The sequence below is a fragment of the Barbus barbus genome (assembly GCF_936440315.1).
Source record: "Barbus barbus genome assembly, chromosome: 42".
Classification (NCBI taxonomy): Eukaryota; Metazoa; Chordata; class Actinopteri; order Cypriniformes; family Cyprinidae; genus Barbus; species Barbus barbus.
The window spans coordinates 12927777-12955393 of record NC_136720.1 but is presented as its reverse complement, the minus strand read 5'-3'; the positions used below and the strand labels follow the sequence as shown (position 1 = coordinate 12955393).

The window sequence follows — 27617 nt, the reverse complement described above, 5'->3', positions numbered from 1 at the left end:
TTTGTCTAAAATACTACTATTGAACATGGCTAACATGCCACAGCAGACTATCAAATAGCAAACAATGCCATAAAAGTATGTACATATCTTCGAGTGTGTAATACATGATTTTGAAAGTAATAGCCTACTCTTTTCAGTCTTATTCTAGAGTAACTATAGATGGCGGTAGTCACTGTTTAAGGTTGAGAACAGCATTAACCACAACAAACAAAGAAGTGAAAGCAGCTCGATTCATGTTTGTTATATGCATATTTTTATAGATGATATTTATTTACAAAAGTGATTTGTAATGCACTTGAAGTATTTATTTTGTAATAACTTACTCTTGAACTTTAATTTTCAGTCAAACGTCACTTCCCAACCAGGAAGTGACGGCTGCACGTAAATAGGACACGTACTCCGGTAATACCATATTCCTGCTTCTAAATACGCTTATATGAACAACAAACGATATTAAGAGTACATTCGGTAAACATGTTTTGCACAGTGCTTTAGATATAAATGGCATAATGTGGGATTTAATGTAATGTATGTATTCTCACACCTTTACAACTTGCTAACTAATTAGCTAAAGACAACAATACCGATATGAGCTATAAATATAGCCAGTATTATCTTAAAATACCGGGCAAAAGCAGTCTCAAAGACTAACAACAAAACACGAAAACTTTAAGTGTTTGTTTTATTTTCATTTTATTATTTGTGCTTTCCATTGATAATACTAAAGTGTGAAACAAACATTATTCACAAAAGCATTTTGGAAATGCAAACTCCAAATACTGTGAAATGCTGCTTAATGATTTTCCTTCTTTATTTCTCAGTCATAAATCTGTGTTTACTTTGCAGGTGGATATCACAGCAGAGAGTATGAAAACTGACTGACACTGATACACCATGGAGAAGTTCGGTATGAGCTTTGGTGGAGGCCCAGGCAAGAAGGAGCTGCTGGAAACCATCGAAGTGCAGAAGAAACAGCTTGTGAAGTATCAGACACGCTTTAAAGATGTTGTCAGAGCTTACCAAAGCCTACTCAAGGAAAAAGAAGCCTTGGAAGCCAGCCTGAAGGTACTGACCGTTTCGCAGGAGGTCGACTTGAGCCAGTGTGGTGATAACCTGTCGTTCGGTGGCGGTACGGAAAACGCTGAACGAACTTTGCCTTCTGACCTTGGGGATGACCGATCTTCACTTCACAGCGAAGACAGCCTGGATACAGCAGCCTCTGCTGAAACGGCCACTAGCGTGACCAGCAACAGCACTAAAGGAGACCAAATAGAGGAGGACCAAAGCTGTGCTGTAGATGGAGCCACCGCTGGGACTGTTGTAAATGCATTGCCTCATCAATCTGAAGAGGTAAGTGGATCTGAAAGTGCTATCAGCAGCAGCAGCAGCAGCGGATGTATGGAGCCGCCACCACCTGCAGCTGACACAGACCGCCGTGTCATCAAACTAAAAACGCAGCTGTCCACTCTGACTAGTTCCTTAGCCACCGTCACCCAAGAAAAGTCCAGAATGGAAGCTTCATTCCAGGCAGACAAGCGCAAGATGAAGCAGGAGCTGGAGGAGCTGCAGGCCAGGATGGAGGAAGAGCAGAAGCAGCACCAGGTGGAGCTTCAGAGCCTGCAGGAGCAGCTGGCGGAGAGCAAAGCCCGTGTCATAACCCAGCAACATGAACGGGAGCTGGAGCAGGGCGATCACGCGCTCATGCTCCGAGAGCTCCAGAAACTCCTGCAGGAGGAGAGGGGACTGAGACAGGACGCCGAACTCAAACTGGAGGATTCGCGAGAGGCGTTGGCTGAAGCCATGCAGGCGGCAGACCGAGGGATAGATTGTGAAACGCAGCTGAAAGAGATCACTCAAGAACGGGAGGAGCTGAGGAAGAGCCTGAAGGCTGCAGCGGCGGAGAACAGCAAACCTGATCCACGTGTCGAGGAGCTCCAGCAAGAGATTGCAGAGCTCAAAGCTCACTTCAACCAGCAGCTACAGCAGGAAATCAGAAAGGTATGTTTTGAAGATGACATATCTTACAGTTTTGTCTTGAAATTCACATATTAGGTTTATAGCATTAATTCATGTCTCATCACTTCATTTAACAGGCTGTTTTGTTTTGCAGTGTAATGCAAGTAGCATATGTAGCAGAAGAACAGATCTTTCTTCCGTATTGTGACGTACTTGCATGTGAGTGAAGTGTTGGGAGGAGACTTGGTTCAGTCCATTGGTTGTTGAGGCAGATTTGAATTAATTGCAGTCGATTGTAAGAAAGGGAAAAGGTTTAAGTGGTCTAAACCTTGTCGAGATGTCGGGAATACATCACCAGATGTCTTCACCAGATAATCACTTTGACGTTTTGATTTAAAATTACAAGTTTAAAAATATATTTTTAAAAATGAAACCTGCATGGATGAATTGTTCACAATAAGATTAATAACATGCATTAATAAAATAGATAATAATGATAATAATAAATGTTTTTTATTGATTGAATTTTCATGTTATGCAGACTTTAATATTGGTATCGATAAATATTAATATTTAAAGACACTAAGAAGTTAAGAAATTTTAAATGTAATCTTAATTAATTCTCAAAATTAATATCTATTTTTATATTGTACATCATAATGTTGTAATTCCTAAATTAACTTAAAAGTATTCAAAATGATTTATTGAAGTCTTAGATCTTGAATTTACTCAGACAAAATATAGAATTTTGATATCAGCCATTTATTGGTTATAGCCCATAACATGAAAATAATTAAAGGGATAGTTCACCCAAAAATGAAAATTCTGTCATTAATTACTCGCCCTCATATCGCTCCAAACCCATAAGACCTTCGTTCATCTTCGGAACACAATTGAAGATATTTTTTATGAAATCCGAGAGCTTTCTGACCCTGCATTGACTGCAACACAACTTAAATGTTTTATGGCCCAGAAAGGTAGTAAGGACATTGTTAAAATAGTCCATGTGACATCATTCATTCATCAGTGGTTTAACTGAAATGTTACGAAGCTGCGAGAATAATTTTTGTGCAAACAAAAATAATTTTATTCAACAATTTTTTCTCTTCCAGTTCAGTCTCCACCTCCATTCGCAAGTGTGGTCTCCTAGTGGTTACCATTATGTGATTAATTTATAACAAAACAAAAGAAAACAATGCCTTCACCTCAATTTTTATTTTTTTTGTCTTGCATCACATAATGAAATCGAACAAGCTCAGTCAAATGAATGACGCAAAACAAAGTCTGTCTACTAATGATACTTCAAATTGAGATGTTTTTGATGGAGTTTTATGATGTGGCAGCTTAGATATGCAGCTTTACTAGGATGCTTCCCTCCATTTGAGAAGCACCCTTCATCCTGTTGAGTTTAGCTCCAACCTGCCCCAGCAGAATTGCCTGTAAATTTCTTGTAATACTGAATGCCCTCAGTTGGTTCAGGTGTGTTTAATTCAGATTTGAAGCTAAACTCTGTAGGATAGTCACCCTCCAGGAACAGGATTGGACACCCCTAGTCTATTGCTGATCTAAACATTTCTTCTTCTTTCTTCTTTGCAGGTGGCACAAGCAGATGAGCGTCTCCGAGAACAGGCACAGATGGAGGAAGCACGAGTTGCCAGCCTTGAGGAGCGAGTGTCTGAGCTCTCCGAACTACTGGGTGCCTGTGAGAAGGTCAGACAGAAGGACCAACAAAACGCTCAGAGGCTGCGAGAACGCATCCTTCAACTGGACACAGAGAACAAAACCCTCGCCATCGCAGCAATGAACAGGTCAACGACTTCCGATCTACACCTCGATGACACCAACTTGAACGTGGACATGTTAAAGGACAAACTCGAGAAGGTGAAGAAGTTACTCCTCCTGGCTGCGCAAAGATCTCAAGACCAGAATCTGGACATCGAAAAGCTATTGGAAGGAGAAAAGAACCAGGAAGTCTCAGAGAGCGAGAAGGCATCAGTGCTTCACTACCAGCAAGAGCTCCGGCAGCTTAGGGAGGAGTTTGAGCGCTACAAAATGAGGGCGCAGGGTGTTCTGAAAAACAAGAACACGAAAGATGGCAGCCAGGCCAAAGAGTTAGAAGAAGCACGTGACCAACTGGCTGAGCTGAAGGAGAAGTACATCAACCTTCGTATCATTTCAGACAAAGCGGAAGTCCAGCACAAACGGGACCTGGAAGAGCGGCAACAAGCGCTTGTAGCGCTCCAGCAGACCAACAAACAGGAAGTCGAGAGGCTGGAGGCTCAACACAGGGAGAATTTCTTGCGGCTTGAAGAAGAGTTACACAAACAGAGAGATCGCACCATGGCTCTTCTTGCAGAAAAAGATCTAGAGCTGGAGCGACTTCGGGCAGCAACAGTGATCGGCTTTGGAAGCCATCAGAAACACGCTACAAATAACAGCACAGCCATGGAAGGAGGTGACCTAGAGGAAGCTGAACCAGAACAAGAAGAAAGTGACATTATCGCTCAAGCTCTAAAACTAGCTGGGCCCAACGAGCCAACTTTATTGTTGTACGCCGAACAGCTGGCGCGCAAGGAGGTGGAAGTGGCCGCCTTGCGCAAACAAAAGCATCGTTTAGAGGAGGACTTGCATCAGCTACAAGGAAAGCTGATTGCTAATGGGGAGAGGCATGAAGAAGAGATCGCCGAGTTACGGTGCCAGTTGGACAAACATGTTCGGGACCAGGGGAGAGATGGGGCCAACCTTGAGTATCTCAAGAACGTCATTTATAGGTTTCTCACGCTCCATGACACCAGAGGGCGCCAGCAGACACTCACGGCTATTTTGACCATTTTGCACTTTAGTCCTCAAGAGAAAAAGGCTGTGCTGAAGCAGCAACAACACAGTTGGTGGACAGCAGGGATGAGATGATGCAAACAAGTTGAGAAGAGAGACTTTACGGTTCTACTGTGCTGAGATAAATGTTTATTTTTATTGACCACTTTTTGTGTGCAGTGTGAGAAGGTACCAAATAACAGGAGCAACAATGTGGATATGTTTCTGATAATTACAGATATACTCCAGCTATTGCATGACACGATACTAAACAGTTTATGAATGGTTTTGAATCCAGGGTTGGATCATGTAACACAGTTGACCAGTCATCCCAAACTTCCCTTCTGTGTGTGCAACATAATATTAGATCTTGACACTGTGTTTTCAATCTGTATCAACACAGTTGGGTGCACTAAACTGTTGTTACTGACTTTGTATAATAACTGGAGATGTAATGTAACACTATTTGGTTAAGTTCAAAGGTTAACATATACAGAATGGGTTATACCAAAGAAAATGCTCTTAAAAAGCTCCAACAGGCTTTTAAGAGGGAATCTAGCAAGTAATGCCTAAAGACAGCAGCACTTTTCATCTATTGTCATGATGAAATCCATGTATATATTGAACACACAAAACTAATTCCAGGGTTTTTAATGGGAATATATCATCAGTTAAAAAAATAAATGTAAAAATCATCAGTTGCTTTGAGTTTATAAACATATTGCAGTTTGCATTTAACTTAAGGATGCGAGCGACTTTAATGTTAGTTTTTTGGATAGATTTTGGTTGGCTCTATTTTTCCCTGACATTTGTTGGCTACACTGTTTTTACTTTATAAAAGCTGAATATACATTATGCTTTTTTTGAGAAAACTAATTACAGATCATTTTCACAGTTGTTTTGGTTTGTCTTGTAAATTTTATCAGTCAGGTAAATGTATATTTTCAATCTTGACCAAAACAAACTGTTTTGCTCTCTTCAGCATTTTTTTTTATGCTAGTGTATTACAATATATTTTAAAAAATGTAATCTTCAGTTTATGATTTTTAAAATGCATCACTCCACTGCATAATCAACTTTAAGAAAAATATTGGTTGGAATACTTATATGGCAACAATAATAAAAAGAGAAAACCTAGCAAATTGTTTTCTCTTTACTACTAATTGTTCAGATAATTTAAAAAATAAACTACAGTATGTTAAAGAATCTGCAACGTGAGGACTTGTTATTAAAAAGATAGGTGCTCGTTGCATCATTTAAGACAGTGACTGAATTTGAGATCGGATACTACTCTTAATATTTCAGCCATTTAAAAAATATGAAAGAAATAAGAATAGTATGCTATACAAATTTAGACAGTATTTTTCAAGAGTGATCTTGGAGTTGCACATTTTGTATGTGGCTCCATTGATATACTCCGTTCATTTTATGAGCTGAAGTCTTACTGCTGGTTTGTTAAAACATTTTAATAATACAGTCCCAACTATAAAAACATAATATGGCTCTTTCAAATAAACATTTTAAAATACTGCAGAAGCGGCAAACTTAAAAATTAAACTTACAACCATTAAAAAATTAAATAAATACAGAAAAAGCACCTACACAAACTACAAATGAAAAAGTCAACATGTAAAGTGCAGCGCGAGGTTCAAAACTAAATGGCACAAATAAAAAGAACAACCATTTCCTTTTCAAGTAAGGTTCAGGTTGGATCAAAAAAGAAACATTCAAGACTTGCAAACACAATATATACAGATGGAGTAGTTTATACATGCTTGTATTGCGCATTAAATCTGTTTAGTTTGAAATAAATCTTAATCCAGAGTTTGTTAATCCAGCTCTGAATAAAATCAAATCTAAATTGTCAAAAAATAAATAAAAAAAAGACTAGACAATCAGCTTCTAGCATAAAAATTAAATGAAATAACAGGTCAATCAATGCAGCAGAGGTGCGCATGTGCAAAGGTTAAAGGTCATGTAAGGTGTAAATAAATTAGAAAATAAACAAATAATAGCCAAAAGCGCTGCTGTGTATTTGCTAATGTGCTTCTTAATGTCCCTAAATAATAACTAACAACATCACTGAAATAAAAGCATTGATACTTAATAATCATAAAAGTCATCCATATTTATGAACTTCACTGCATATGCTAAATAAAAGCTGCATATTCTAGTTAAAAGCCAATTTATTCATCTATTTATAAAATAAATGCCTTGTTCATGCAGTGCTAACTGACTGCAGGCTCTAAATACTTGCTGCATGTTAAAATGTAATTTAGCAGACATCTAAAATCTTGTGTGAAGTCTAGCGGAGGACTTCAAATGAGTTTAATCAAAGTATCAATGTTTTCTGTGTTCTTCATTTGTCATCTAGGACCCTGTATAGCTGCAGTATTTGTTGTTTCTCTCCTGTACTGTACATCCAAAATGAAAGGCCTCTCAGGTAGTGTATGGGTTTACCAGAAGAAGAAATGTGGGCTGATACCTGTGCAGGTGTTATGGGTTCAAATATAGCTGGTATATTCTGGAAAGACAGTCTCTGTGTATGTAACAGTGGATCTGCTGGTCAGTGTTGTTCACGTGGGTCTGATTGTCATTGTCTGTGTAATAATGTCTGTAGATCCTCTGGCAAGGAGCTGATGATGGTCTGGATGGACAGCTCTAATCGCTCCAGGAGTTCTTCTTTAACTGGAAGCTGGTGTTTTCGAGCTCTGGTCTGGGTAGGACATATAGAAGAAGAGATAGAAGCAAATGCTTAGTTGTGTTGTAAAACAAATAATTCACTTTTATCCCCTACTCAAAATGTGGTTTAACTCACCAGTTTCTCCCGAAGCTTCAGGATGAGGTCAACAATCTCTACCTCTGATTTGTCTTTGGTCCATGTCAGCAGATGCTGAATTAATGAAAACAAAACAAATTAAATTAAATGAGCCATTAAAAGAATAATTAATCATTTAAAATTACTGTTATTATTCACTCACCCTCATGTTGTTCTGATCTCGTAGGGTTTTCGTTCTTCTGTGAAACACAAAAGAAGGATTTTGAAGAATTGTACTGGCCGCTCTTTTCCATGCAACTAAAAACAGACTGAAATTTAAGTCGTTATTCATTGAAAATCTTCAGGTCTTGATTCCTTTGCTGTGTTTATTAAGGTTCATGAAAGAATTATAGATGTTATTCAATCTTTCCTTTGAGTTTTAATTTAATAATTTGTTAATCCAGTTTCAAAAAACATTGAATGATTCGTTCACAAAATGGTTCAATAATCTAGTCAAAGAAGTTAACAGCAGACTGGGGGAGAACTTCAATTTTAGTCTGTTCCTCACTTTTGTTTTTTTAATGCTCTTATGCTCAACAAAGCTGTATTTGATCAAAAAATAAAGTAAAAATGAAATACTGTTACAATTTAAAAACAACTGCTCTCTTTTTAAATTATTCCTGTGATGCAAAGCTGAATTTTCAGCATCATTCCTCCAGTCTTCAGTGTCACATGATCCTTCAGAAATCATTCTAATTCTTTTGTTTAGGATGTTTATTGTTGAATAGATTTTTTTGTAACATTATAAAATGTATTTACTGTCATTTTCTTCAGTTTGATCTAAACTTACTTCAATTCTGTCTGACCCCAAATTTTGAACGGTAGTGTTAGTTACATATACTACTCTTATTATCCTTTTATGATGCTTTTTATGGGGCTTTTGCATCCTTTTTGAAGCTTCAAAGCCTCTGTTTGCATTCATGGCAATTGCATGGAAAAGAGCGACCAGTTCAATTCCTCAAATAAATTCCTCTTTTTGTGTTAAACAGAAGAAATCATACGGGTTCGGAACGACTTGAGAGCATATCATTTTTGAGAGAACAAATCCTTTAAACATTCTTTTATTTGCATACACATTCTGAACTGTTAATAAGAAAGATTTAAGAAGTATAGCGATGTAAGCAGAGACCAAATCCAGATCCAATATCATACTCACAGCGGCACAGATGGCCTCTAAATGAAGACATTCCACTTTCTGTGTCATCTCTCTGTGCCTGAGCCGATACCAGCCATCAAAGTTTGGTGAACGGAAGAAACGCCTGAAAGCCACATATAAACATTTATTATAAGCATAATTAGCAGGAAGTTTCAGTCTTTAGTTCCCAAATGTCCTAGGCTGTGTTTCTCAAAGGAACATAAGCCTAGATAGATTGTACAGATTATTGATGCCAATGAGTTTATGATGCTTTTGGGAAACGCTGCCCTGGCATGTTACCTGTACAGGCCTGTCCAATCTCCTTTCAGAGATAGTTGTGGCCCTGCTCGCTCCAGGGTCTTCATGAACTCATCCTGACTGAAGGACCGGATCTGAGGAGGGGTCTGAAACATACAAACATACACAACTGTATCATTGCAACTTAAATCCCTTGAATCCCAAGACTTCACTTCATATTTGAGGTCCAACATAATCAATGGAAATGGCTCATATACATCTATTTACTCTGATTTACCAACCTTCCATGGAGACATAGATCTCTGTGGCGGCATGAGGCTTTCCAGATACCGTTCCTAAAGAAAAGAATGGGTGTGGCGCTCAGTACTGCTTAGTGAATGAAATGAAACAGTAAAGCTGTCATTAAGCTCTGAACAAAGGTGCAAAAACGTTTTTAAACTTGTTACCAGTGGTAGAATGAAACTCTGCGTTTGCTCCAACAGATGCCGCCTCAAAATGGCGCTATGCACCTCTGATGGCCTTTTTTTCTGGATACCCTAAAAGTAAAAATGAAAACCAGAGTTTGACATAATTTTACTTTTAACTTAAATGTTATTTTTCAAGAATGAACATTTCCAGCCTACCTTTAAGAGTCGCTTGATAAGGGCTTTATCTTTGTGTAGAAAGGTCTTGTATGCTGTGTATATACCTTTATGGTATAAGAGAAAGTAATATATATATATATATATATATATATATATATATATATATATATATATATATATATATATATATATATATATACACACACACTCACGTTTTATTCAGCACATAAGATTTCTGCAAAGATTACTTGTGTACCTGTTTTAGTATCCAGTGTTTTTAACTTTGCCAGTTTCTTGACCTTTACTTGCTTTGGTAAATCACCTGCAAAGAAACACCATTCAGACCTCTCTCGTGCAATATGCCAAAATCATATGTTATTAAAAGATGAGCCTTGCTGCAAAAATGGAGCATAATTTACCAGACATCTTCAGGTCTCCGAGGCGAATAATGTGTGGCCAGCACTGAAAGGTCTTTATAAAGAAAGGGTTTGTGACACCAAGTATCACATTGGGCCTGAAAGCAGAAAACGGACAGAAGAGTTAGAGAAACGCACGGTGCACATGCAGCTCACATTTAGACCAAACCTAAAGGTGAATCTTTGAAGAATATCATGGCTGCTGTCAACTTGGTCAACTACTAAATAACACAAAGAGGTCCATACATGTGGTCCATGCATTTGTGTGCTACACTCCAAGTCTTTTAAAGCCATGATCGCTTTGCCGGAGCAACAGAACAATGCCTTTGTGTCATTTTGCAGCTTGCCAATTCCAGTCCCCATTCACTTTCATTATACGAAAAAATGGCTTAGATCATTCTTCAAAAATTCATGAGTTTGGAAAGAGATGATGGTCAGTAAACAATTACAAATTTTTTAAAGAAATGATCCTTTAAAGAGAGACTTTAGGTGGTATGTGTGCTTTTGCTTACGGAGCCTGAGTCCTGGTCGTGTACTCCTTGAATTCACTGTCATGAATGGTGAAGTATGGTCTGTAATCACCACAGTAGTGCAGTGGGGCGATAGTGCTAAACAGTGAACATAAAACATATAAAATATATGCAAAACTACACTATGTCCTATCAATTGTTAAAAATATGTTTATATGTTTTACTAATTAACATTAAGAAGAAACTATTTATGTTTAAAAAGCTTTTGCAGTTTCTCAAAAACCATGTTAAATAACCATCCAAACAGTTCTGAAATGGTGTGGTTTGGAGTTTGCTGATGAATATACAGACATAAACTCTAATTGAAACGGACCAATAAAAACCCTATCAGCTGTTATTTTCATTATTATAAGATCCTGGTCATTTGTTTATATGCTTCTGGAAGGAGAGCTTTGAAAACGCAATATCCATACCTGACCAGAGCCAACACAGTCTCTGAGGAGACGGTTGGAGAGGGTGCCATAACAACCACAGGCTCTCCTAGCAACATGAGCTCCCAGAGCATCTGCATGTGAATCAGGACTGACTGGAAACATCTGATTACATGAAGGTCAATAAGGGTTGCTATTAGTGAGGGCTGTAAAATCAACAGATGGTTTAGTAATTACAGATAGCATGTACAACCGCTGTAATACTCACTTGAAAAGATCCAACTCGTGAACTGATGGAAGAACCGTGGGGGCAGGGAGCAGATTCTGCAAAAATGCAAGCATACGTTAAAATAAAAGCATAGGTGCATGATTGTCATAGTTGAATGAGGTAGGCACCTCTGTTTGTGGTTGTTTGACAGGGCTTCCAGCTAGTGTTTCGACTTTTGAGGGAATTCTGACCTGCAAATCCAAAATCAGCATTTGATAAACTGAATGGATGGCAGATTAATAACAAAATTCTATAAGAATGATGTTCCTTCTGAAGAGTTTTTCCATCCATAATCTTCTCACCTGCATCACCACACCCATCACAGGTAAGTTGAGTGTCTGACCTGGTACTGGCGCTGGCCATTGGTCAATCTCATTACAGACTGAAAGATATTAATCAATATGAATGAGGATTTGAGATTTAACACTCCATAATAACTTGAGCTTTCTGTTTGATATTTTAAAAGCAGTATATGAATGCTGACATACAAATGTTTGTTTCTTTGGGTAGTTTTCACATTTATGTAAATCTTTACTGAATTACCCAGTTGATTTATGTACATACACATATTTTATATAAACACTACCGTTCCAAATTTGGTGAAGCAAAGTAAGATTTTTTCCCAAAGTGTTTTGAGTCTCTCGTGCTCATTTAGACTGCATTTATTGGATCAAAAATACAAAAAAAAAAAAAAAAACAGTACTACTCTGAACTATTATTACAATTTAAAATAACTGTTTTCTAATACATTTTAAAATGTAATTTTAATGGTGCAGCTGAATTTTCAGCAGCCATTATTCCAGTCTTCAGTGTCACACGATCCTTCAGAAATCATTCTAATATGCTGATTTAGTGCTCAAGAAACATTTTGTAAAAAAAAATTGTGGCGCTTCATATTTTTTAGACCTAATATAAAGTTCAAAAGAACAGCATTTATTTTACTGTCAATTTTGATCAATTTAATACATTCTTGCTAAATGTATTAATTTCACAAAAAAAAAAAATTCCTGACCCCAAACTTTCAAAGGGTTGTGTATACACAAACTTTTTTTTTTTTTTTATCCAAGTCAAGCTGGTCTCACCCGTCTCAAGACAAGGTTCTTGCTTTACAAAGTACTCAGGAGCAATGACCTTCAGCAGCGAATGGAAAAGGTTCACAAACGGCAATCTGGACACCACCACCAGAGACTAGGGATATAGAAATACTGAAATCATTTACAGCACAAAACAGTCATTTATTCCAGTATATTATTTAACCACAAGGACCTTGACTAAATACATTAAATTAAAGTCTAAAGTCTAAATAGACTGGAAAAGCTCATTGTGACAAATCATAACAAACATGTATCTTTCATTTCAGTTACACACCTTCTGAAAGTAGCCCCTTTTGACAGACGCATCTTTCACTTGCCTGAAATACACATACCCGTGGAAATGTGCATGCTCCTTCTGAAAGACAGTACGGTCATTTACATGCACACCTTATTTATGGAATTTATTGGTTCTAAGCACACATCAATCAGATGTGATGCTGGGAAATGTCTTAATCAGAGAAAGTCTATTTCTAACCTGCAGGGTCACAGGTGCATCCTTGTTGTACACATCCTCCTGTCCAAACCAAGAGCTACTGCAGCCCACTGACTGCCGCAGTCTGAAGCTGAACTGAGTGTCCCCGAGGCATCCTAGGATAGACATGCACTCATGTGATTGAGCTGCAATGCTCATGTTTCAACATTTTACATTGAAAGCACTGATCAGATCAGCCTGCGCCAGCACATTACCAGAGTATGAGTCAGGAAACGATAAGTAGCAGATGCTTGTTTTCTAAAAGACAGGAGAAAACAAAAGGTTTTAGGACTTTTAGAGGCATTGTAGAAACAAATTAGAGTTTTGAAAATCGTTGTAACACATTTTGCTCTGTATATTTATAATACTGCAGGAAAATAAACGAAGAAAAAAATATTTATATCAAATTCATCTTACCTCTTTCTCATTGAGTTTAACATCATGAGGGTAAACGAGCTGATAACAAGAGAAAGAATGTTAAAGATACACAGGGATGCTGCTGTTGCTGTGGTGATATCAGAACGTGTCACAGCATTTCAGATTTTCCCCGCTTATAACAAACACGTCACCAAACAATGTACCTCTATGGCTTGTCCGAGCTCGAGGTCGAAGGTAACGACGCACACACATTCGAGCCAGGCGGAGAAGCGCGACCACGGCACCGGTACCTCTGTGTTTGCCGCCGCGGGCCCTTCCAGACCATCGGAGCTGTCAAATGGGTCCATTGTGACCTAAAAATCCATTTGAGAACCGCTTGCTTTTGTGAATGGTCGCGTCCTCGTTCATCGTTCAGGAACCATTGACTCTGAACAGCTCCCTCCTGCGGGGAGGAATGACTTAAAATAAAAAAGCGTTTTCCTTGATTTAACTATCAAACCAAAGTACAATAGGAAGCAATTTCATTCAATTTCAAATTAATAAGAGATAAGACGTAAAAATAAGAATTAATCTAAAAGATGAAGAAGGGGAAAAAGGGAGAGGGTACGGAAATAATAATAATAATAATAATAATAAAGATGCATATTAAAGAATACCAAACATGGTAAATATAGTAGATTCTTAGGTGTTTCCTTTCCGTTTCTATAGTAGACGTTAAAACTGTACCTAAATAAAGAAATAATAAATAAATAACAATTCTCGCTTAAAGACATTAAAGTGTAGGTTGTGTATTTACATTTATGAATGTATTTTTTTCATTAATATAATAGCCACAAGAAGCAGACAAAAAGAATATGTCTATAAGATAAAGATAAAGTTGTAAATGGACATTCATTAACATTACTCCAAAAAGACCAAGCAAAAGGATAATCCCAAATTAAATGAATGAATTAGTATTAATATAGTTCAAACCCCGTCAATGTTTCAGTAATGCTTGTTATTTTGTGCTTTACTCTTTAGATTTTCATGTTGTTTCTTAAGGTTATTTAAATAGACTGCGCCTGGAAAAAAATCCGTAAAAAATCTTGTTTAACGCATTGGCCTAGGTTATTTTAATAAAAATATGACAACAAACGCCAGTTCTTGTTGTTGTTGTTATCATCATCATCATTATTATTATTTTAATCTAAGTTCATCTTGTCAAGGCTAGTGTAATGAACGAGGGGAAGCGCGCACTCGATGCGCAGGCACAGTGATCTGACAGCACGCGCGCGTCTAGGACAGAGTTTCGCCATTTTGAACACAAACATATGAACGGTTTTTATTTTCCGAGCCCCCTTTCTCTCGCCTTGCACGTGAGCGGCCGAGATAACTCTGCGTAGTGACTTTTTTTTTTTAAATTAATTTCTCGATAAGAGGGGGCAGAAAAGCAACTTCAGTGAGGGACCATGGCTCGCGCTCTGGGCAGATAGTCGAGAGGAAAACGGTCTCGTGGCAGCTGCGGGATTTCACAGAGCGCGCGCGGGGCAGCAGCAGCAGCAGCAGCCCGTCTGAAGACACTCACAGCGGGGGTAAGCGTACATGCACAGCCTGTTTACATGCGCAGATAGCACTGCTGGGGCCGACCCTCTCTGCCTCACGCCAAACCACGCTTGTTTCGAAATGTTTTGCTTAGAAAATGTGTCGTTTTTATCCTCTTTAAATCGGAAGAAACTTCTGTAAGAGAGAGATTCAGCTGAAGTTAGCCAGACGAGCTAGGAAACAAACAGAAAACATCCCATTCTTTAGCGTTAAATAACAATTTGCATCCCAAGTAACCTGTTTTGAGCTATAAATGAGTGTTTATTTGAGTTGTTTCGGTCGAGTTTGGGGTTGTTTTGAAAATACGGAAACCAGTTTTGTCGCAAAATGTTAGCCACTTATGCTAACAGTTGCTAGCAGGGCCCAGTTGTAAACATGCAACCGCCGATATTTTATGTTGAAACTGTTATTCTCCATTTAAAATCATCGTCTTGTGTGTGAATTTAAAAGTAGTAATAGTAGTCTTCTTTACCCGTCCCGGCTTTATAAGGGGTGAAAATGCTCTGGTATGTTATTGACGTCTGTTGTGAACATTTGATTCAAATCATGTTGTCATTAGCAGCCACAAGAGTAATTCATAAGTTAGTTCATCCTCTCCAGCTATTTAACTACTGAATTGTAAAACACGATCGTTCAGTATGACGAATGCAGTCTCATTTGTAGTTTTGTAATGCAGGAACACCCCCTCTGGGGGTCCAGGGGTCAGGACAAGTTGCTGGATCAACTTCCTAAGTAGGCAGCTTCTGGACAGTTGTGCAATCAATGCCAGCTTATTTGACCTCAGCTGCTGTCTCATGCAACATCCCTGCTCGTGTCTGCTGTGTATGGCAGCTTATATTGTGTGCAAATGCTGCTGCCTGTTACTATTTTTGATGAAGTGTAGAGCTGAGAAATTTGCTTTCCTGTGTAGAGTTCACTGGGGAGTTCTCTGCTTGTTATTGTCGCAGTAAGCTCTGCATGTGCACAGTCATGTCCACTGAAAAGAAGGAAACACCTCCCTTTATCTATTTTTTGGCCACTTATTTCATAAATGAAAGAAGTGCTTCAGCTTGCACAGCTGCAGATCAATGATAGATATTCATTCTGGTATGTGTTCTCTGTGTCGTTTGTCATCAGATGAGTATGTAGTGCTCAAGGAAGTTGTTACCAGCTGCTGTTTGTAGTGTGCCATATGCGCATGAGATGTGGAATAGGTGCACATTTCATTTAGGAAGAAAGTGCGTCTAGTAGCACCTTTTGTTTCAACTTCCTAGAATTTGGTCTAAACGTAAAAAAATAAAGGTCCATTGTCTGTTGTTAATAACGTAGTGATGAAGTAGAATGAAGCTTTTTTCAAATCACTATGTGTTGGTCAATGCGGTAAATCTTAAACTTGAACCTCTTGCGAAATCTGCATGGGGGAATTGTTCGCCCTCATGGAATTATGAAAAATGTACCCTCGGGCCACCCAAGATGTAAAAGAGTTTCTTCATTGGAACAGATTTTGAGAAATGTATCACATCACTTGTTCACCAATGGATCCTCTGCAGTGGATGGGTGCCGTCAGAATACGAGTCCAAACAGCTGATAAAAATAGACCAGTCGACCAATTAATGTCTTGTGAAGTGTAAAGCTCCGTGTTTGTAAGAAGCAAATCCATCATTAAGGCATTTTAACTTTAAACTGTCACTTCTGTTCAAAATACTAATCACACTTCTTCCAATGTAAAAACTCCGTCCCCTGTTGTCCTCTCACATCAGAAACCATCATGTTTAGGGCTGTTTTTGACTGTAAACGGTGCTTATCTGTGCATATTTCTCTCTTGATTCAGACAAGATCACTTTTTGACTGGCGAAAGCAAAATTATGTATAGTGGAAGAAATCGTTGGAACTTAAAAATTCTTAAAGATGGATTTGTTTATTACAAACATGCAGCTTTTCGCATCACAAGATGTTAATTGATGGACTGGAGTCATGTGGAGATTTTATCTGCTGTTTGGACTCTAATTCACTGTAGAGCAGGGGTTCCCAAACACATTCACACGTGGGGAAGTCGTGGCCTAATGGTTAGAGAGTCGGACTCGTAATCGAAAGGTTGCGGGTTCGAGTCCCCGGCCGGCAGGGATTGTAGGTGGGGGGAGGGAATGTCCAGCGCTCTCTCCACCCTCAATACCACGACTGAGGTGCCCTTGAGCAAGGCACCGAACCCCCAATTGCTCCCCGGGCGCTGCAGCATGGCTGCCCACTGCTCCGGGTGTGTGTTCACGGTGTGTGTGTGTGTGTGTGTGTGTGTGTGCATTTGTTCACTACTCACTGCTGTGTGTGTGCACTTGGATGGGTTAAACGCAGAGCACCAATTTCGAGTATGGGTCACCATACTTGACAATACGTCACGACTTTCACTTTTTTTTTCACTTTCATTCCTGGAGCCTCCCCAACACTGCACATTTTGCATGTCTCCTTTGTCTGATACACCCATTTCAGGTCTTGGAGTTGCTACTAATGAGCTGATGAGTTGAATCAGGTGTGATTGATAAAGGAGACATGCAAAATGTGCAGTGTTGGGGAGGCTCCAGGAATGTGTTTGGGAACCCCTGCTGTAGAGGATGCACTAATAAGCAAGTAATGTAATGCTAAATTTCTACAAATCTGTTCTGATGAAGAAAAACTCATTTTCAGCATATTTTCATTTTTTGGTGAACTGTTCCTTTAATTCTTTGCAGTCTGATCTCAAGACTCATATTTATTTGTTATACAAACCACTCTAGTGCCATTTAAGCAAACCCTTAAAATAACTGCATGTCTGCTAGAGAGTCAGTATGGGGTACATTTGAGGAAGAGAGTGTTTATGTATATTTGTTCACTGTTGATAAGGAAATGACGTTTGTACGCTGCATTTTCAGTTCACGAGACCTTCCATAGTTCTGATTTTAGTCTTACACAGTCTGTTATGTGTTTCCTAGCTCCTAGACTATATGATGTAATGTGTTTTTATACATTGTTGATGTATTATACCCACTTTGCATTATTTGTAACATTAAAGTGTTTTTCACCCTATGCCTGCATTATTTTTTGAAGGGATTGCATTTTCTCGTTTCCTTTCTCCAGTGTCAGTCCGTCTGAGGCGTGTATTCGAGGAAGGCCTGGTGGGAAGTGGACCTCATGCAGATTAATGCTAGGTCATTCTGTGCTGTCTGCATTCTGCCACTCAAATGCCTGTCTGCCTGTGGAGGAGGTGTAACTAAGGATTCACACGTTTCATCAGCTGGTAAAATATATTTATTTAACAAATGCTATTAATGTTCCAGAGCTCGAATTCCTGAAGAGTCTTTTATATAGGCTCACTAACAGATGACATCTCTTTGAGCTAGCAAAGCCAATCAGGCTGTGTGAAATGTATCGCCCAGGGTGTGATGCGTGGGTATCAGTCATCTTGTGGGAAAGGTCTGCTTTGTTCATGACCAGAGTTGTTAGAAAATCTTCACAGCCCAGGTGATTTCATTCAGTACTGAAAGGAGGAAAGTTGCTCTTCGTGTTCCTGTTGCCTCATGTTTTGTTTTGAGTGGGATGTGTTAGTTGGATGCATTAAAGGTCCATCAATTATTTCTGTCCCCTTCCTTGTTCGTCTGTTCTGCAGATTGTCTTTCATCTGTTAGTTCTGCTTTCCATCGCTATTCTTCCTCCCCCTCCCACTCATTCTATAGCTTTGTTCCAAAACCTATTAGGCTGCCTAGTGCCTACATAGACAGCTGCTTTTTAAAACAACACCCTAACCATTATGGAACTTTATAAGCGACTGATTTGGAACACTCTATATCAGCTTTTCTCAACCAGGAGGCTGGGGCCCACTAGGGGGCTTCAACAAACTTCCAAGGGGCATTCGAGATAATTTTAAAAGCATTTAAATTAAGAAATTATTACTAAAATTTTAAAATAATCGAACTAAATAAAAATATAACAATAACTCGTTTCATTAACAGCATTCTTAAAATAGTCTGAAAACACATAATTGTGTATACTCCTAGTTTCTGTTAATAAAAAAGTTTAAACACAGGCAGCTTTGTCAACTACGCAGAAAAACATAATTACATATTTACGCAGATATAACAGGGGACATTTGAGTCAAAAGGTTAGGCAATTTTGCATATCTACTTTTCATTCAGTGCATTGGATTTTTTTTATTGTGTTTATTTCAGTCTAGGATCACCTTCTCTGCAATAGATATTTCTCCTCACTTTCAAGTCTTCTCTTCAGGCCTGGGCTTCCTGCTGCAGCAGCCACCGCCGCCATCATGTTCTGGAAGTTTGACCTGAACAACACTTCCCATATCGACCAGCTGCTGGATCGAGAGGGAGTGACTCTGAGAGAGTTGATGGAAGAGGAGGATGTCTTGCAGGAGTGCAAAGCACAGAACCGCAAGCTCCTGCTCTTCCTCTCCAAGGATCACTGTATGCAGGAGCTGGTCACCCTTATTACGGAGGAGCCTCCTGCTGACCTTGAGGAGAAAACTCGCTTCAAGTAAGACAGAAATACGTCTTTGCACCATATTTTGCTAGTTTTGACAAACCAGACACTGCAACATTGGCTCAGCCAATTGCTTACAGGGTGTCTATAGCTACATTTACTGTTGCCCGGCAAAATTTCATGAGCAAAATATGAAACTACACAATTTAGAGTTTTGCACGAGAGGGAAAAAGTTCCCAGTGCAGATTTTGCATGTGTTTGATGATGTGTTGACCAAAAGAAAGCTGCTTGGTTTTAGAGCTGGGCTTTATACATTGCTACACTATTGACAATAAACGGTGTACTTTTTTTTTCCAAATTTTGCTAATGTGACTGCAATTTAAATGTTCATTCACAGCAATTAACTTGTAGCCTAGATGTAAATATGTCTGGCAGTAAAAAGTATTTCAACTGGTACTAAGAATTGCTAAATTATGATGGTAGGACATATGTGTTGTTCACTGGTAGCCCTGCATGTCTGGAGCTCCTGGTTACGAGAGGGCTATAAAACTGACAGTGAAGATGTAGAAGTGCAGAGAAGTGGAGTTAAATTGACAAATGAAGGAAGAGGAACAGGAAAATAGAAATGAGTGAGTTGAAAGGTGATTTGTAAACTCTTGTGTTCTGCTACTTTTGTTTTAAATCAGAGTTAGTTTGTTTGTGAGGGTTGTGCTGTTATAACAAAATATATGAAAAAACTCATTTTCTGAAGGGTTGAAATCTAACAGTTTAAGCACTCTCTGTTGGAACCATATGGTTAGAGAGAGAGAAAGACATTAGAGTTCATTTAAAACTAATCATTTGGTTCTCCGTGTGTAGGAGGCAGAATCATTTGTCTTGAAATGAGCGAGCGGATTTACTCAAAATGTATTTTCTCTCCAAGTATTGTGAAATGTTATTACATTGAGTGAAATATGTTCTCAGCAGAACTGATCCAGATTTTTTGCTTGGTGATATTTTTGTCAAATGCAGAATCCTACAATAGGATATAATGCACTGCCGCAGAGTTTATTACCTTCACTTGTGGCACAGACAACACTGCACCACTGAGTTGACCAGTATTTACTTTGTGCTATCTGAGTAACAGAAGATAAGTTGTGCTACAGTGAAACTTTGTTAGTTTTGAAATGCCTTCATTGGACCCTCAGAAAGTGGCTTGGTTTGTAATGCTAAAGGCCAAGTCACCGTAGACTTTTTTTTTCTTTTTTTTTTGGCCTGTTGCGTTTGTTGTATGATTGTGTTGTCACATGGTACATGTAACAAATATAGACGTTTTGTTTATTTAGGTTTCCAAACATAGCCTGTGAGCTCCTGACCTCTGATGTGGCTCTTATCAATGATAAGCTGGGTGGAGATGAATCCCTTTTGGAAAAGCTCTACCATTTTCTGGAGCAAGAGCCGCCACTTAATCCCCTGCTGGCGTCCTTCTTCAGCAAAACCATCGGCAACTTGATTGCACGTAAAACAGACCAGGTATGCACACCTGATCCACATAAATCAAAATATGTACACACACCACATGGCACAAAGCAAATATGGGGGTTATTTGTTTGATTTGTCTAGTTAGTAAGTTGTCTGTCATCGCACATGCAGGTAATCTCTTTCCTAAGGAAAAAACACAACTTTATCAGTCTGGTGCTGAATCACATTGATGCCTCGGCCATGATGGACCTTTTGCTGCGCCTCATCAGCTGTGTAGAGCCTGCCCCCTTGAGGATGGAGGTCGTCAATGTAAGCACACTAATTTTTATATATAAATGAGAATGCACAGATTTAAAGGGACACTTATAAACTGTGTGTTCTGTTGAGCTATATCTAAATGCAATAACATGCACTGTGTGAATGATTCCATGTGTTGTTGACTCTACGAGTGAATTTGGGGTTTATAATGATGGTTAATCTTGTTCAAAAGCATTTTACACTGATCTACCTCTAGGAGCCTGAACCATTTGTAGAAATTATGCCTTTAAGGAACATTAATATGTGATTTAGTTGCCTATATGAGACATTGACCTGCATTTAGCCTGACTGTTATCCTCCAAGTCCTGGCTGAATACTCACTCATCATTACGAGGCTGTGATTCTAGTCTGTGAATGTATTTGCAGTGGCTGAATGAGGAGAGACTCATCCAGAGACTCACAGAGCTCATGCACACAGGGAGAGATGAAGAGGTACAAAATATTCCTCACTCTGCTGAACTTTTCAACCCCAGCCCACATGATTTCAGTTATGGAAGTTAAAAAAAAAAAGACATTCTTGTTGTTCTGCAGAGACAATCTAATGCATCCCAGACTCTTTGTGACATCATTCGACTTAGTCGAGACCAGGCCAATCAGTTGTCAGAGGTCACCGAACCAGACCCCTTACTCGCTGTCCTGGAGTCGTAAGTGCCTAATCTGATTAGCTAAGATCACAGTCATGTAACATAGTGTGCCATGTGTAAAAATGTACACACTCTGTAAAGATTGCTGTTTTTGTACAAAAAGACTGTTTTTGTATCTCATCCGTTTATGTCTTTGTAGACAAGAGAATGTTGCGGAGCTTTTGAAGAACATGTTTGAAGGGGAGAGGACTGAAGCGTCTGTCGTCAATGGAACGCAAGTGCTTCTTACGTTACTGGAGTCACGAAGGTCAGGGTGAGTTCATTCATTACAGAGCCTAATTAATCCTAAAATAAACAGCCATGCTTAGACGCTTGCTGTTCTCCCTCATTTTTTTTTTTTTTTTTTTAATCTTTCTTTGACCTTCTGCTATCTCTGTGTCTGATATTGTTAGGCTGGAGGGTCTGATGGACCTGTATTCTCAGGGATGTGAAAGGTCTTACACTGTCAACAGCAGTATTTTACGTGCTATTGAGCCTCATCTAAAGGACTTCCAGCAGCTCCTACTGAACCCTCCTATGGTACCAGCATGCACACACACTCCCAAGCAACTCCATCTGGGCATAAATGTCATCTCAGGGCTTTTGAACCACTTTTTTGTGTGTTAAGCTAAAGATTGTTGCTCTCTTTCCAAACTTAAGCTGCCTTTCTGTGTGGATAACTAAAGTAAAACCTCATAAGTGAATGATTTGGAAAACTCTACATTGGTGTCACTCTTCAAAAGAAGCTCATTGAGAAACTTAAAGGGGTCCTATTATGCTCTTTTACAAAGTCTTGATTTTGTTTTGGGGGTGTACATGCTGTCATGCTTGGTGGTTCGAAAATCGCATTATTTTTCTCACAATTTAGATTATTACAAAACCTTTCTCCCCAGCCTGACACAAACGACTAGATTAGTTCTGGGTTTGATGAATGTCCGCCTTTCAAAAAATGAAATGTGTTTGATTGGTTAGCTGTCCTAGTGCGTTGTGATTGGTAAACAGCTTAGACGGCATTTCAGTATTGCCCCGCCCCTTGTCAGAACAGCAAGTTCGTCAATATTGCCATATCAGTTCAGACCCCGAGAATATTGAACAAGAGGATGCACGGATATTGCAAGACATATTAAAGTGGTAATGTTGTTGTTTTTTGGCTAAATCACGTTTTTGATGGGATGTCAACAACAGCTTAAAAATAACTGCATTTACTATGTACAGATAAGGGCAACGGTAATATGTTTATTGTTCTTTAATTCTAACATTATAACATGAATTGCAGTGAAACTGTTATATAGTTGAATTTATTTTTATCATAGTCCCACAGACTTACACTATTTGTGGCCGCATATATATGAAAATTAATTCTCTGCCAGCCAGAGGCACTGTTGGAGCGAGAGAGCTCGAGGTTTCCCTGGTAACGCTGAACACAAAACAGACAAATGCTGCTTTATCAGATATTATATGAAAGATTAAATGAAAATGACATCCAAAAGTTTCTGAAAATAGTTGGTTTCCATCAGAAATACAGTGATATAAAAACACCCACACTGGGTTTCGATTTTGAAACGTGCAGTGCTCCTCGGCCCCCAACCATTCAAATTACTGTAGGCGGGATTTGCAATTTGTGATGTCATAAATACAGGAAAGCAAGACGAGCAAGCAAACGAGCCATTGCTGTAGTTCTTGAAAAGGGATTTTTTTTTTAAACAAAATATCTCCCTTTGGAGTGGACTTTGAGATTTGTAACTCTGTAGATCGTTTTATGCCCAAACATACACACTACACACTGACTAAAATTCAAAAAGTGAAAAAGCATAATAGGACCCCTTTAAATGAGTTAGTGTGTTTCTAAGATAATTTACTTCATTAGGCATCAAAATACATGCCACACCCAAATATCTGAAGCAAAGTCGGTATGAAAATGCATGTTATTGATCGTAATTCAATTGATTCATCCATGCCAGTCATTTTATTTCATAAATTGTTTGAAAATTTAAAGCAAAATGTCCTAACTCAATCTTCCTGTGAAATGACAGACTTCTCTGGCTAAGCCACTCTTCACAATCTTTTGCAAGCTCACATTAATTTTTGGGTGCAATGCCCACATCTCAAAATCCAGTCAGTAAATTTTTTTCCTTTTTCGATAATCTGTTGCACTCGTATGTACATCGCAATACGAAAGAAACAATTAGTTGCTACTTCGTTTTCATTGTGACTTTAAGTCTTTGAAGGTAACATTGCTGCTTAATTTTGTGGAACAGCCTTCAGGAGCATCATTTTAATGATGCCATAAAGTGCGTCAGTCTTTGTTGGCAGCACACTAAGTTCTGGAACAGAGCTTCTGTCTCAACAATCACTGTGCAATGCTGAGAGTGACGGGCCTCTAACAATGTGTCAATCTCCCGCCACTTGCTGTGGAACAGAGAAGTGCAATACTCACTACAGTGGGCATCCTGGAGCAGCCCCTGGGGAGCGCCCGCCTTCATGTGGCCAGACTGGTGGCTTCTTTGCTGCAGACTTGCAACCTCAGCATCTGCCAAGAGATCTGCAGACTCAACACCATGGACCTGTTGTTGGTAAATCACTTTCGCACACACATCGAATATCGCAGACTCAACACTGTGGGTAAGTGATCTTGTTTTTCATCATTTCTTTTCTCTCTTCCTCACTTCCTCTCTCTATCTCTCTATGGTTGCAGGATTTATTCTTTAAATACACCTGGAATAATTTCTTGCACTTGCAAGTGGAGCTGTGTGTGGCATCCATCCTGAACCACTCTGCCCACGGTGACCTCCAGAACCCAGGTCTGCAGAACTACGAGGAGAGACCAGCTACAGGCACAGGCAGCCAATCGGAAGAGGGAACACATGGCCAGAACAGCACCTCAGACTCAGCAAACACGCCCATTCAAGATGCTCTTGTTGCCAATGTAGGTCATCTGCTTTAGTTCATATCTGTTTTTTGATCATGACCGCTTCCTTTAGGTGCCTATTTTCGTATTGACTACCAGGAAACAGGGTAGTGGGCCTTGTAAGTGGTGCAAGCTCCTGCAAGCATCATGTTCACTACTTAACACTTATATTACTGTTCAAAGGTTTGGGTCAGACAGATTTTTTTTTTTTAAAGAAATAAGTACTATTTAGCAAGGATGCATAAAATTGATCAAAAGTGAAAATAAAGACATGAATAATTATACAATAAAACAAAAACAAATAAATGCTGTTCTGTTCATGAAAAAAAAATAATCTAACTGACCCCCAAACTTTTGAACAGTAATGTATTGCACACACTTTGGTTCAGGGATTTGAACAAACCACTGACCCCAAGTAATGACCTTTGGTTCATTCCCCACCTTGATTGATATCTCAAGTCATGTGGTTTGTAATTTCTGCTTTTTTGACTGCCAATTTTCTACAATCTTTTGTGTTTCCTTTTTGTTCATGATTCTCAATGTCTGGCTGTTTGCTTTCCTCAGCTCTTCCAGCATTGCCGGCTGGTGCAAAGGATCCTGGATGCTTGGGAGGAAAATGACAAAATTCAGTAAGAGCCTCTAATCTCTTTGTTGTCATTGATTTATAAGCATGTGTGATTGTCCCATGAAGCTCATCTTGATATCCATCATGTCGTCAGTATGTTTTGTTGTCTGTCTGTTTGTTTCTGCTTTTGGCTGATTGTAGTTTCTCTACCTTAATCTCCAGGGCTGAAGGAGGAAGGAGAAGGGGAAACATGGGTCACCTGACAAGAATTGCAAATACTGTGGTTCAAAACCTGGAGAAAGGGCTGGCTCACTCTCAAATTAATGACCTAATTAAAGGTTTGTTGTGCAGGAATATGTCAAAAGAGCCACAGAGTTTATGAACTGATGATGCCTGACATCATAATCACTTGTATTTCCACAGAGCTGCCAGAAGACTGCAGAGGCCGCTGGGAGAGTTTTGTGGGTGAGACTCTGAGAGAGACCAACAGGAGAAACACAGTGGATTTGGTGAGGAAAGCATTTACACACATTTCATTGCATTGGACGGATGAATAATATTGGATATTTAAATAGTCAATGTAATGATTGTATGTTTTTTTTGTTCCCCCTTTCAAGATGTTTCACTGCAATAGATTATAACAGTAAACATTTCAGAGATGCTCAGTGCTGCTTTAATTTCTTCATAAAAAGAACATCACTCCCTAATTGATCAAAATTGCTTTAAAACCTTTACTTTAGAGGAAACCAGTTATCACAGTTCATTGCGGACACTTTTTAATGTCACTTTCACTTTGCTGGTTTCTGATTGGCTCTCATCCTGTGTTCCAGGTGAGCACCCATAACTTGCACTCATCTAGTGAAGATGATGACATGGAGAGCCCCTTCCCCAATGATCTGTCCATCCAACAGGTAAGAAGCAACAAATACATAGCCAGCGTGAGTATGCTGTAAGCTCCTTAAAGCTGATTGGAGAGCATTTAAGCTTTTTTTTATATTATTTTTTTTTTTTTTGTTTCAGGCGTTCTCTGATTACCAGATTCAGCAGATGACCGCCAACTTTGTGGATCAGTTTGGTTTTAATGATGAGGAGTTCAGTGAGCATGATGAAAATATCAAGTGAGTGCTGAAGACATACATGTATAAATATTTCTCAGATCCAGTGATTAATATTTCCATATATCAGAATGCTGCAGAGACATGCAGTGATATACAGTGCTGATATGTTTCTGTGGTAAAGATTGTCAGTATGATTTTTGAGAGACCTCTTTCAATCTTGCAGTGCTGCGTTTGATCGAATTGCTGAAATTAACTTCAATATAGATGCAGATGATCATAGTGTAAGTGTCTGCCACTGAAAACACTGTCCATTATTCAAATGATAATTTAGCCCTGCTGTAAGTGTTTTGATGCTGTATTCGAATTGTTGTGCTTTTTTAGGCCAATGCTGCAGCTTTTGAGGCGTGTTGTAAAGAAAGAATCCAGCAGTTCGATGACTGTGAGGAAGAGGAGGATATTTGGGATGAAAAAGAAATAAACTATGCAACACAAATCAAATCCAGATCGAGGTACAACACACGGATCATATGCTTGAGAAAATAGGTGCTCCTGTTTTGTTTATTGAATTCACATTCTCGATTTATTCTTTCCAGGTTTGGGGTGTCTCTTTCTTCAGATAGTTCACCCAAGAGTGCTGTGAGGAATGGGGGTGGAGGCCGCGGGTCGGCCTCTGAGGAAGAGGATGTTGAGGAAGAGGCCAGTCCTCAGCAGTCTGCAGCAGCTCAGATTCAAAGTGAGTGCTATAACATCACCCACAACTCTGAATCTTTCAGATGAATTTGTTTATTGAACATGCTTTGTGCTTTTGTACAGATTCAGGCTGGACGGCGAGTTTTGGCGAGACAGAGATGAGCTCCTCTAGCTCCTGGGGTGGCTCCCCTCAGCAGGGAGGTGAGGGTGCACAGGACTCAAGCTGGGCCTCCTTCACTGAGTTCCAGCCTTTTAGCAGGTAAAGAGTTGTATAATGCTACTTACGACACTGTTTTGGAATGTTTGTTTAAAACCTGTTAACTGTCACGGGCCCACCGGTGGGCCCACTTGCCATTACATGTTTTAAACAGTAATATCTTAGTCTGAACCTAAAGCAATCTTGACAAACTATATATCGTTTGAAAGCTTAAAGACTCTAGTTTTCATATTTGGTGACTGATCTTTGAAATATTTTACAGAGAGAGCAACCGTAATTTATTAATTTGTAAGAAGAGTACTCATCAGACTCAGAGAGCGAGAACTGACCTTTACTTTGGAATAGTGATACATATATAAAATCATGAAAAATCAGCCATTCATGTTTGTCAAGTGTTCAAAAGATAACATTCATTCTATTTTTTGAGAAAAAAAGGTCTAAAAGTGTTTCGAATATAAATAAAAAACAATAGGTTCTCAATTTTTGATGCAGCATGAACTATAACTGCAAATACTGCCATACTACCCTTAATACTTCTGAATGTGATGTCTACATCATAAATATTGAGAAAAGTAAGGAAAAACATGTTTCAGATCACTCAAACCATATATGGAAATGGAGCCGCCCTTATATGGTTACTAATGGGGTTTGATGGTCAT

General features: G+C 39.0%; 3 protein-coding genes across 10 annotated transcripts in view; 2 read left to right on the top strand and 1 right to left on the bottom strand.

The window, feature by feature from the left end:
- The first annotated feature begins 200 nt into the window (after positions 1–200).
- On the top strand, positions 201–6336 carry gcc1 (GRIP and coiled-coil domain containing 1). Its single transcript, XM_079404095.1, has 3 exons — positions 201–402; positions 847–1998; positions 3553–6336. The coding sequence occupies exons 2-3, from the start codon at positions 895–897 to the stop codon at positions 4864–4866; spliced, it is 2418 nt and encodes an 805-aa protein (XP_079260221.1). The 5' UTR covers positions 201–402; positions 847–894; the 3' UTR covers positions 4867–6336.
- On the bottom strand, positions 5821–13530 carry dennd6b (DENN/MADD domain containing 6B). Of its 2 annotated transcripts, XM_079404098.1 has the most exons (21): positions 13298–13530; positions 13134–13172; positions 12932–12974; positions 12720–12832; positions 12519–12599; positions 12233–12338; positions 11453–11532; positions 11279–11341; positions 11151–11206; positions 10925–11047; positions 10494–10589; positions 9985–10079; positions 9822–9887; positions 9605–9669; positions 9428–9517; positions 9263–9316; positions 9024–9127; positions 8745–8847; positions 7752–7788; positions 7589–7663; positions 5821–7486 (listed from the first exon to the last, which is right to left on the bottom strand). In XM_079404098.1, the coding sequence occupies exons 1-20, from the start codon at positions 13439–13441 to the stop codon at positions 7617–7619; spliced, it is 1605 nt and encodes a 534-aa protein (XP_079260224.1). In that variant the 5' UTR covers positions 13442–13530; the 3' UTR covers positions 5821–7486; positions 7589–7616. The 2 variants fall into 2 exon arrangements, with proteins under 2 accessions (XP_079260224.1, XP_079260223.1); XM_079404097.1 differs by lacking the exon at positions 7752–7788 and having other exon boundaries at positions 6217–7486; positions 13298–13527.
- An 809-nt stretch (positions 13531–14339) lies between these two features.
- The window catches only part of ppp6r2a (protein phosphatase 6, regulatory subunit 2a), a 24462-nt gene continuing 11184 nt past the window's right edge, over positions 14340–27617 (top strand). For 2 of the 7 annotated variants that reach the window (XM_079403418.1, XM_079403417.1), the window contains exons 1-20: positions 14358–14665; positions 17763–17922; positions 18909–19172; positions 20444–20630; positions 20751–20888; positions 21264–21329; positions 21429–21541; positions 21681–21788; positions 21934–22060; positions 23941–24093; positions 24216–24446; positions 24993–25057; positions 25216–25331; positions 25417–25502; positions 25824–25904; positions 26014–26111; positions 26275–26332; positions 26433–26560; positions 26645–26784; positions 26865–27000. In XM_079403418.1, coding sequence (XP_079259544.1) covers positions 18946–19172; positions 20444–20630; positions 20751–20888; positions 21264–21329; positions 21429–21541; positions 21681–21788; positions 21934–22060; positions 23941–24093; positions 24216–24446; positions 24993–25057; positions 25216–25331; positions 25417–25502; positions 25824–25904; positions 26014–26111; positions 26275–26332; positions 26433–26560; positions 26645–26784; positions 26865–27000 — 2258 coding nt within the window. In that variant the 5' untranslated portion in view covers positions 14358–14665; positions 17763–17922; positions 18909–18945. Of the gene's footprint in view, positions 14666–17762; positions 17923–18850; positions 19173–19601; positions 19748–20443; positions 20631–20750; positions 20889–21263; positions 21330–21428; positions 21542–21680; positions 21795–21933; positions 22061–23940; positions 24094–24215; positions 24447–24992; positions 25058–25215; positions 25332–25416; positions 25503–25823; positions 25905–26013; positions 26112–26274; positions 26333–26432; positions 26561–26644; positions 26785–26864; positions 27001–27617 lie in introns of those variants that run through there. The other 5 variants (XR_013783457.1, XM_079403414.1, XM_079403416.1 and 2 more) reach the window with 5 other exon arrangements.